Here is an 11,151-nt window from a genome sequence, read left to right on the forward strand (position 1 = left end):
TTCAGGCCCCTTCACAATGTAATGTGTTGCAGATTTAATTGAAGCCATTTCAATAATCCCACAATCCATCTATACATTAATGTACAAATTTTGTGTTTTCCACCATTTGTGTTTCTCTTAATGCAGAAAATTCCTTGAAGAAAACCTGGACCAGAGGCCACGTGACCTGGGACTGTGGGGGGCGGTTCGTCTCTCAGCACGACGGTGACCCAAAGCGTCCAGCCAAGAGTGGAGTATAGTCAAGTCAAAGCCCACATTAATAGCCCCAAACAAGATGAGTGGGGAGATTTGAAGAAGTCAAACCAAGGCTGAGAGGATCTGTCAGGAAGAATCTGATAAACTGCTCAGATCCAGGTCTGCAAAGCTTGTAAAGAAAATATCCTCAGCTAATCAAACAAGCCAAACACAATTAAAAACAGATCACATGCAGCAACACACAACTACAATAAACTCAGGGCAAGTAAAACCTGAGATTATGTTTCCTATAATAAAACATCTGAGCTGCTTTGTTTCTAATAGATGAAGATATGCAGGAAGTAAGAAAGAGGAGAGAGACACTTCTCATACACAGATGTGAAGGACATCAGAGAAGTCAATGCAGGTTTTGTGGAGGAATCTGTCCCAGAATGTGGGTAAATGATGTTGCACAGCGTGGGCGTGACATGGAGGTTCAGTGGTGTGTGTTTCTTCACCTCAGACCCTTTGTGGTCGTCTCCCCGGTAGTTCACATCATGTTGATTTAAGCGGTTTCTTCTACATCTGGCTATTTAAGAAGCATTCAAAGTAATTTGGGGTGAGAGGAGGAAAAAGGCAAACCAGCTGCAGGGATCCTTGTTGATGTCCTGATTTTATTCCTCAACATCCTCTGCCCCACAACTCATGTTTGATGTGTCATGTTTTGCTTTGGGGGTTTTGTTATTCGTGTCCACAGGGAAGCAAGAATGTTTATCTGCACATTCACGGACTTTCTTTCAACCACGTCATCACACTGGCTTGTAATATTCTGTTTGCTCTTAATGTTCATTCTACAGTTGCACTCACTCAAAGTCAGTTAATCTGCTCAACTGGGTCAATTTAATGGGAACAAATGAATAAAAGGATCAGTTTCAACTTGTATTCATGATGATATGACACCCTCTAGTGGATATAAGAAAATAACTTTTTCATATTAAACAGACTGATAGGTGGGGAAGACTCCAGCGATGATGGCAACATAACAAACTGAAGAATGCAAACATTGGTTTTTTATGATGACAGGAGGCTAGTTTGCAAGTTAGTTCAGAACTATAGGTACAAGATGTGTAAACATATGTTGTGTAACATAGTTGCATAGAGCTGCAGCTTAAACCAAATATATATATGTTCAACATAATATAAAATGGATAAACAACTCCAAACTGTTTTAATAATACTGAATAAGTCTTCTTTAGTGAAAATGAAACTTTCACTTGTGGCTATTATGATGGTTGGATGATTATACATGGCCTGATGATGAGCACTTCCCCAGAAATATGGAATGACTGGATACTAACTAGGTCATCTACTGATTTAATTAATGCAACAAACAGCTTCTCAGCTAATTTCTTCAGTCTGGGCTGGAGGTTGAGAAGTTATGTGTAATTAATTTTCACTGGGTGATCCTGCCTCTGTCATTTTAAAAGAATCAAACAGAAGTATGATTAGAGATACAGTATGTGATACTAGAACTAGACTCACAATAGTTGTGTCCAATAACTTAACATTTTTGAGTTAAAAGAGCGACGTTGGTTGCATGACCTAAGAATTTCTTGTAACCAGCTGATGCAGTATATTGGTAAAAGGGTAGAAATTCAAACAGATGCTTCAGTTCATCAAACTTCCTGTGATGTCAGAATTTATTTTATAAATATGAGCACCTGGAAGTTAACTCTGCAAATGTGCTTTGAAATGCATTTCTTTCAATAGGAACACAACAAATATATGAACAACCTGTAACTGTTAAAAGCTTGTAGCCTATTTCAACCTGTGAATTTAACCCTGACATTGTAATAAACCCAACAACAGAAGGACAAGAAAACTAAACTTTATGAACAAAATCTAAAAACAGATTTTAGTTACAGAAAACTTGTGCTGCAACACCACAATTCAGTTAATTTGAGATTTTAATCACAGACCTGTGCACATACACAGTCCAAGGGGATGTACTACCATTATCTGATAATCACACAAATCAAACACTATGTACAAAAATGCACTGATTGAAATATATAAAAGTAACAAGCTTGGATAATCAGAGTGTGTCATTTAATGTAAAAACCTTTTCTTCAGCAGGGAGATCATAGCTTCCATTTGTTTTAAAAAGACAAAAATGTCTAAATGAGACCTAAGCTCTGAACACGTTAACTGCAACAAATATTCATTTAATGAGAATGAAAATCTCAAAATGTTCCAGATGTAAACTGGGATAAAGATGGAAAACTGATGAGGTCCATTGACGCTATGTGATGTAGGTGTCTATTAAACATCTGCATTTAAAATGTAGCTCTGATGTGAACCGACAGGATGGACTGAACCATAAATACAAAGCAGAAAATCACTAAGTCACAAAAAAATGGAGTAGCAACAAGAAAGAGAAAGGTTTTCATCAAAAACGAATTGGAATTGTGACAAAAAAAAGAAAAATCACATTTAAGACAAAAAAAATGTACAAAAACAAGATGGCCACATCCTCTATGATGTGATCTCATGAAAGTGTCCCACTACTGTCTTTAGATGGACACATCAGTAGCGTCGACCAAAAGCTCCACCCTGCAGCCCGCTGCCCTGCATCAGCTGGTTCTGTCTGTTCAGAGCTCCAGAGAGGGACTGAGACGTCCCTGTGTTCATGTAACCTCCACGGCTGGTGAGGAAAAAACAGAGGCAATGATCAACATCGGTCTAACACACAGTGCTGGCTAATTCTGTGATGCCTTTAAAGACCAACAAGCTCATATCAACAACAGATGTTACGATACCGCATTAGTGCCTAAAATGCCACGGCGGGCGTTGGCAAGTATGTGAATCCATGCACGGATCTGTTACCATGTCTGTTAAGTATATTAGTTTCAGGCAGATAAAACTGCATTTTTCTTTTCCTGGAAATCACTTCTTCTTCTTCATTGCTCCAAAACTGCTGTACTGCCACTGTCATGTTCTGTTTGAGAGCAGTGAAGAAGTGATTCCAGAAATGTAGCGTAGCCAGTTATCAGCAATTTGGAAACATTTCAAGCTAGCAAAGTCCAACGAGTAAAACAGCAACTTGTACCGTCTGCCTTGTGTTTCAAGGAATTAAACTAGTGTTGCATATTACAACACGAGCAATAGGCCATACAAGGATGATCTCAATCATCACTTACAGACCCGAACAGTAGCGGTACTGTTAATATACATTATATAGGTTGATATTTTTTTAAATGCACTGGAAGCAGATCAATGCTCAGTTTCGGCCAATAAGCAAAGACCTGGGATCAGATTAGGTACCAGGAAGGGAAAGTGGTATCGCAACATCTCTTCTATCAACAATGAGTAAGCAGATAATCACTACACACCCCGCCATCCCTCCACGTGCAATGTGGCTCTGGCCTGGAATAGCACCGTCTCTACCTGGAATTGAAAAGCAAACCATCAGGACCCCAGCAGTTAAACATGACGACTGTCACTAAGCAGGATAAAAACTATTCATAATTGTTCTGCATTTCATCTGCACTTCAATATAAGTGCACTTTAAAATGTAAATCATAGTATTATACAAAGTAGTCAGTGTAATTAGCGGTATCGTCATTAAAGACACAATATAGCACAAGCATTCATACCTTGCCATGTTCTGTCTCCTTCCATCTTCCGTCCAGAGTCCCAGTCTCGACCTCCTTCCCTAAAAAAAGATTGAAAAATATCTTGGAAATTTTTTTTCACTCTTAACAAATATTTCTACATCTGCCTCTTAAATTTACATATGGCTTAAACTGAAGAAGGTCAGCTCACCTGGGGTTCATGCGCTTGTCGTATCCTCCGCTCCAGGGCTCTCGGCCGTCTCTGCCATGTCTGTCTGACCTATCTGAGAAGTGCTGTAAGAGATGAGATGGAATTCAAGGCGTCAAAGATTCGTGTTTTACTGTTGCGAGCAGCTGCACACCATGTTTGTGTCAGAAACACACTAAGCTTAGAGCTTAATTACAGCTTCTCTTACCTGACCATCTCTGTCTGCACCAATGCCACGAGTGTTATCTCGCCTGTCCATCATCATGTCATCCTGATATCGGCCACGGTCTCTGTGGTCAAAGTCCTGGTAACGTTCCTGTCTTCCAAAGTCTGAGCGGCCGCATCGGTCATCCAAGGCCATGCGCTTTTCAGGCCAATCGTCTTTCCTGAAATATAGAAGTAAAATCAATATTGGTGATATCTTAACATTGATTAAGAAGTTAAGTGAAATGAAACTCAGTTAAAGCAATAAGTTCATTGGTCAATTATACGCTCAAACCACACCGTCGGTTCATATTTACCTGTTGTCCATGTCATACGGCCTCTTGACGGGGCGTCGGTCCTGCTCATAACGCAACTGGTCCTGCTGCCGTTTCAGCTCCTCTCGCTCCCTGAGAATCCTTTCCTGCTCACGCCGCCGCTCATATTCTATACGAAGCCTTTCGCGCTCCAGGAACTGACGCTCCATACGATCCGCATCAAGACGCTGTCGCTCAGCCTGGGAATAAGACATGCATCATTAATATCAACAGATATTATATCATATATGCATTAAAAAACGAAATCTGGGAGAATAAGAATTTTGACAAATTGGAAAATTTTAATTATTTTATCCTAATAATTGTAAAACAAAATTATATTTGATAACTCAGATTCAAATCAAAGGGTATAATGCAACAGCTATGCAGTCAGAGAAAGAGAAATTTGCAAGAAAATGTAACGGTATTTTATTTTTATTTATTACCTCAAGCCAGTGTCTCTTCCGCAGCAGGTGTTTTCTCTCCTCTCTCTCCCTGAACAGACGGATTCGCTCACGCTCACGATCGGGGCGGTTGTCACGATCACGGTCACTGAAAGACAACAGCGAAGAATAATGTCTGTTCAGTGAGTAACTACAACCAAATGTTTCAAATATGTACTGAATTAAAAGGAAAGGTGAGTTAATATACATACAGTCTAGTATAGAATTGTACTGATCAAACCATACTCCAAAAAAATTCTGTAAAAGCATTTATTTCTATTCTACAGAAAAATAAGCCACTTCTGTAAAAACAATATTTCACAGGGCATCCTCGAGATAACAATTTCAAGAAGTGAAAAACAATCCTTCCTTAATTTTGATCATGTTGCGTTAGACCAGATTAGAGTAGGATGAGATTATCGTTTCTAGATCAATTGTTTGATCCTTACGTGAATCTGCGTCTCTCCACCTCCCTGATCTCCCTCTCACGCTGTCTCTGCCGCTCCCTCTCCCTCTGCTCCTTGATCTGGTCAAATGACAGGATGTCTTTCTTTTCTTTACTGGGTGACTTGCGGTCCCGACTCTTTGAGCTCTGGAGAAAGAAAAAAGGGAAACAGAGGATGGAAGAAAACTGTTAATTAAAAGCTGATGACAAAAGCCCACTGTTACCTATTGTATATTTCACTAAGCATATCATCTGTGGTAACTCAAGTGTAGCAGTGATGGGTTTATATTTTCACTTACTCGCTCTTTGCTTTTGGTTTTGACACTGATGACGGGTTCTCCCTTGGACTTGTCCATAACTACAGTCCTCTCATTTCGCCCTGTGAAAAACAAATGGAATTAGTATCATTAAGAATAAATGTTTAAAAAAGTTAATGGATTTGAGAGGCAACTTTTTCCAGCATCAACTGTTCTCACCTTTGCCATCTTTTCCTTCTCCTTCAGATTTCTCATCCTTTCCATCAGACCTACAAAATATATTTAAAGTATAGGCTCTTTCACTATTACAATGACAAACATTATGAAAACAATAATTTGGAGTTCAGTGACTGGTTTATTTTTGTCACTACAGTTGACAGCACATTCACTCCTGATTTATAAAAGCTCAGGAACTCTTAATTGCTAAGGTTACAGCAGGGTAGGGCTGGTCAATATAACTTCAAATCAATATCATTATAATTTCAAACTTTCAATTTCAAACGTTAATTATGATTAATAAATTAATTAATAATTATTTTATTTGCACACAAAATGTTGGGCTTTTTTTACAATGTGTTTAAATATGCCTCATAAACGCTCAAGCAATCAAACAAACAAACATTTTTAGTAACAGCCTGTTGGGAAGGGTCTTACTTGGAGTCGGTGGAGTGTCTCCTGTCTTTCTTGGCATCATTCTTGTCTGCTGGCTTTTTCCCCGCTGGCTCATTTTTAGCCTTCAGTGTTTAAATAGAAACATGTTCAATCATAAGAGCCAAATCAACAGTTAATCTCACACACTGATCAAACCAAACAAAGAAAACGAAAATAATGACCATTTTATAGGTATCAGATTAATAAGAAAATGTTGTTTTAAGATTCAAAATAAATTTAAAAAATGATGGAAAGTTGTGTTCTGATATTAGTTGTTCCAAATATTATATTCATCTTATTCTGCTTTGTTGAACCAAACGTTTAGTGTTGATAAAATATACTTTATCATATTCACTTTTTTGTATTGTTGCCTTTTATATTATTGATTGTTTTGCGATGCATTCGTCTCTAAATCTGAATTATTTTTAACGTTTTAAGATTATTTTATTTTTGTCTACAATCTTTGTCTCATATGTGTTGTGATCAAGGCAAATAGAACTTGAGTTATTAGAAAAACAGCTGCAAAAGGAAACGTCCTGCCTCAACACTCACCTGCTCCACAGAGATCATCCTGCCGTGCAACTCATTTCTGTGAAGGTTGCTGATACACTTGGTGGCCTCCTCTGTGGAGGACATGGTGACGAAGCCATAGCAGCGAGCCCCGGGGCTTTTGGCGTTGGTCACCACCTTAGCTCCAACAACCTACAAGTTAGAGAGATATGAGAGGGAATGCAATGGCAGAGGAGAAGAGGTTGACATGGAATGGAGAGAAATAAATTTAGTTTACATATAGGACATTTACAAATTCTAGGCCTGGTGACAATGGTTAGATAATTTGTATAGACCAACCTTTCCATATTTGCTGAAGAGGGTCTTCAGATCAGTTGCTCTGGTAGTGGAAGAGAGACCGCTGACCCACAGATTTCTACTGCTGCTTGCTGCAGCACCACTTCCAGCAGCTACACATATACACAATAAGTAAATAAGCACATGTCCATTAAATATGAAAGACCAGAATAAGGAAGAAACCGCTTCACACTCTCACCATTTTCATCTTTTGACTCGGTCTTTCCATCTTTTTCCTCAGAGCTAAAGACAAAGAAACAAAAAACATGAAAATGCAGCAGTGAGGACACCTGGGATCTCCTCTCAAAAATGTACTGTGTTTAATGATTTATAACAATAATTGACAGTGATCAGCCCATTATGTACCTTAGTGCGTGATTTAACAGTGAATAGATATACCTTATGAAAATCCCGATTCATTGCTCGTAAAGGGTAATAAAGTGGTAACAGGTGAGTGTGAGGCACGACAAATGAAAACAAGACAAAATGCAAAGAACATTTTTACCTCCAAAAGATCATCCAATTGTTTCTAGCACAAAGGAGCCAATGCAACAGAGATAGCCATTTTGGTTTCTAGTAGACAGAAAGCAACAAACCTCTTTTTCTGATCATCGCCCTCTACAGAAGAGGACTCTTTCACTGTCGAGGCTGAGTCCGCAGCTGCTTTCTCTTCTTCTGTCTTCTCATCCTCCTCACCCTTCTTAGACCCAATTTCTGAATCAACAGTTTCACCCAGAGCGCCCTGTTCGCTTACACTAACAGCCTGCGAGCTTTTGTTTTCAGCGTCTACGGTCTCTTCTGGGACATTTGGGGCGTCCCCAACCTCTTTGGTGTCAGTCTCCACAACATCCCGGTCGCTCTCCACATCTCCAGGGGCGGCTTTGTCGGACTTGGAACCAGTGTCGGACACACTGTCTTCCCCTCCGGCGATCGCGGCTTGCACTTCTTCAGGGCTCGTCTCGTCGCTCTGGTGGCGATCTTCGATAAGCGGCTCAGATAAACAAGACCCGGCTACTTTGTCATTTTCTACGGATTTAACAGGAATAGAATGGCACAGAGTTTAATCACTTCTGAAACACAGCAATGGTTAACGAGGAACTGGCAAGGCCTGGATTAGGAACGTCATGACCACTGTCCTGTGCTCTTAGAACTATGTATTAAAACCATGATGTAGACCCTAACGAGAGACTGGAAGAGAACCCAAAGGCTGGGGGACAACCAAGCAACAAGTGCGACTGACACTCAAGTTGAACCACTTCACTTTGTTCACCTGATCCAAAGCAGATAAAGAGTTCAGTGCTGAGGAGAGCCACAAGATCAGCAGTGCAGCGATAGAGGCTCACTGTAGTCCATCTTCTTTCGGCCTTTGACTTTCCAAGTGTCCATTCATATTAACCAGAACTTCAGCTCAAGTCCAGCATATTCACGTCCAGCTGATTTCTGAGTCAGTGTCTTTAAAAAGATGCAATAGCCGATGAGTCTTGATAAATCTTCTTAGTCTTGGTCTTCGTGTGGCAACCTAGAAACACTGCATTCACCTGCAAGAGCTCAAACCTCCCTGACGATGAAAAGTAATTGCTGTCGATGTGCATCAACTTGTTAACCACTGCTGTTTTACTAATTGAAGAACATCACTGGTAACTTGACCAATATTGTGGTGAAATTATTAATCATGGATAATCAATTTCAGCACAAAGCCAGCAACTTCCTTTGGGTTTCCAGTCTCTCTTCCTAGTCTAAGTGTTTGCATTCCAAGCTCAACACTGTGCAAAGATGTCTCCATCTTTTCATCAACCAATCTCTACAGTACCTGTGTCTTCTATCACGTCGTCTGCATCTGGATCCTGAGAAAAAAGAAGTCTATATGAAACCGACTGTTTGTGACACTTAGTTCTACCATACCACAAGTTTCAAATGGTTATGAGGGAACATACCACATTGACTGATGAGCATGTCATATATTCATCCTTGTCCAAGACCTCCGACTCGTCCATCTGTTAAAATTTGCATAAGCACAGCAACATTAAAACTTTCCATCTATAAAATAAAAATGAGTGGATGAGTTGCTCATCTCATTTTACCTCTTGAGCTCTCGATTCATCCTCGGACTCTAAAGTCGGGATGTCATGTTCCTCATTCATCACCTCATCATCATCATCTCCTTGCAAATATTCTGCATCATTTTCATCATCCTCAGCCGGTATTCCATTGTCGTTCTCCGTCTCATCCAGAACGTTCATGTCGAGGATGTCCATTTCCTGCATGTTCTCGTGATCATCTTGTATATCCTCCTGACAAAGACAATGGGACTTTGTTAGAAACAATGTAAAATCAATACTGAGACCCTAACAACTCTGCCGTTTGTTAAGAGTGGTACTTATAGTGCAAAAACGTACATGTCCATCATGAGAGTCCTCCTCAACAGGGCTGTCCTCAGGTTCATCATTCTCTGGTCTTGTGTCTGGAAAAAAAATATTTTAGTCTAAGCAAACTCTTCATCTGGTTTCTTACAGGTCAGTGTTTAACTGTCACATTTTCATATCGTTGACGTTGAAAGTCTCAGTTATCCTCCGGAGTGATGGTTGAGGTTTTACAATGAAAACATTTGATACATAGCAAAACGTTTTACAAATCTGAGGTGGATCAATTGTGTGTTATTCCTCCTCACTGTGCTTGTGCTTTGCATAGGCAATACATATACAGCGATAATTATTGATATAGTTTTATTGACCAGCCCTTAACAACAAAAGTATCACATCCACTTAATCCAACAAGTGGAAGCTGTTACACCCGAAATGTAAATTAGATGACTATGATTATATACTAGCTACAAGCGTCAGGTGAGTCACACGAATGCAACGTGCACATGCATGAAACACCACGAGATCTAGTATCATGTGGCAGACAGACGACTGTCCATGCACAGAGGCAACCATCAGACTTGTGTCACATATGTTCACATTATTAATGTAGCTTGGAGACATGTTCGTGCAGCATTAGCAGACTTCACCTCTGGCAGCTCGCTTGGGTGTAACGTTGCTCTTCTTCGGTGCAGAATCAGGAACCACAATAATCTCATCGGGATTTCCACCCTCCTCCTCGATGGCCTGTTTATGGAGAGCAATGCTTGAATTACTGGGTAAATGCAGTGTACTTATAAGGGAGAGTTTGAAACGGAAGCAGGATGGAAGCTGCCACACGCCATGAGAACTGGAGCGTGTAGCCGTTTGGCGCAGACATTAGCTAACGGTTAGCGTTAGCATACAGTATGGGGTGAGTGGGGCTCGTGAGTTAGCTTCGAGTTTCTCTTGGTTCAACGGGTAACTGAGTGCTAGCATGCGGTCGGCGAGGTAACTGTGTGAGCACCGGTTGAACCGGGGAGCTGTCAGCGCACCTTCTTCAGACGCTCCGACAACACGCTCTTGACGCCCGTGGTGTCCAGGTTTCGCTTCTTCAGCTCGGCCTTCAGGTCGATGACTCTCAGCTCGGACAGCCTGCGAAGCTCCGCGCCCTCCGGAACCTCCACGTCCGCCACCGGGTCAGCCATGCTGTCTTCCGTCAAATGATGTGCCTGAGGAACGACGCTAAGGGTGCACGTTATGTTCTCATGCAGCCGCAGCTCCAGTGGAAGAAGCCGGGGTTGCAAAACGACTGCAAAATGGAGGCCGAGGCAGAGCCGGTGACGTCACCGCGCAGGCGCAGTGCGGATGTAGCGCAAAAAAAAAGGAGCAGCTCAGACATGTGTGAGTTGTTTACTCCTGAAATACACGATGAACACTTTAACAGCAAGACCAACAAAGATGTTATCTGAGTTGTTTATTTTAATCATTTATTCGATCTCTACATGCACATATATAAAATATAGCCAACTCTATTTATCTATCTGTCTGTCTATCCCTCCATCATCCAACATTCCATTATTTCTGTCCATTTATTGACTCGTTGTCTCTCTTATTGTGAAACACTTTGTAACTGTTTGGAAAATTAAATGCACA

The 11,151-nt window shown here is 40.7% G+C and overlaps 1 protein-coding gene across 1 annotated transcript; it reads right to left on the reverse strand.

Moving 5' to 3' along the window:
- Positions 1-1,856: 1,856 nt before the first annotated feature.
- On the reverse strand, positions 1,857-10,881 carry safb (scaffold attachment factor B). The gene is made up of 21 exons (XM_069522121.1): positions 10,551-10,881; positions 10,167-10,263; positions 9,553-9,617; positions 9,238-9,447; positions 9,091-9,150; positions 8,967-9,000; positions 7,753-8,182; positions 7,356-7,399; positions 7,160-7,269; positions 6,863-7,012; positions 6,314-6,393; positions 5,879-5,928; positions 5,702-5,781; positions 5,407-5,549; positions 4,961-5,066; positions 4,518-4,714; positions 4,205-4,382; positions 4,000-4,082; positions 3,831-3,889; positions 3,567-3,621; positions 1,857-2,878 (listed from the first exon to the last, which is right to left on the reverse strand). The coding sequence occupies exons 1-21, from the start codon at positions 10,701-10,703 to the stop codon at positions 2,761-2,763; spliced, it is 2,502 nt and encodes an 833-aa protein (XP_069378222.1). The 5' UTR covers positions 10,704-10,881; the 3' UTR covers positions 1,857-2,760.
- Positions 10,882-11,151: the final 270 nt, after the last annotated feature.

The sequence above is a fragment of the Paralichthys olivaceus genome, chromosome 3 (genome assembly GCF_024713975.1).
Source record: "Paralichthys olivaceus isolate ysfri-2021 chromosome 3, ASM2471397v2, whole genome shotgun sequence".
Taxonomy (NCBI): Eukaryota; Metazoa; Chordata; class Actinopteri; order Pleuronectiformes; family Paralichthyidae; genus Paralichthys; species Paralichthys olivaceus.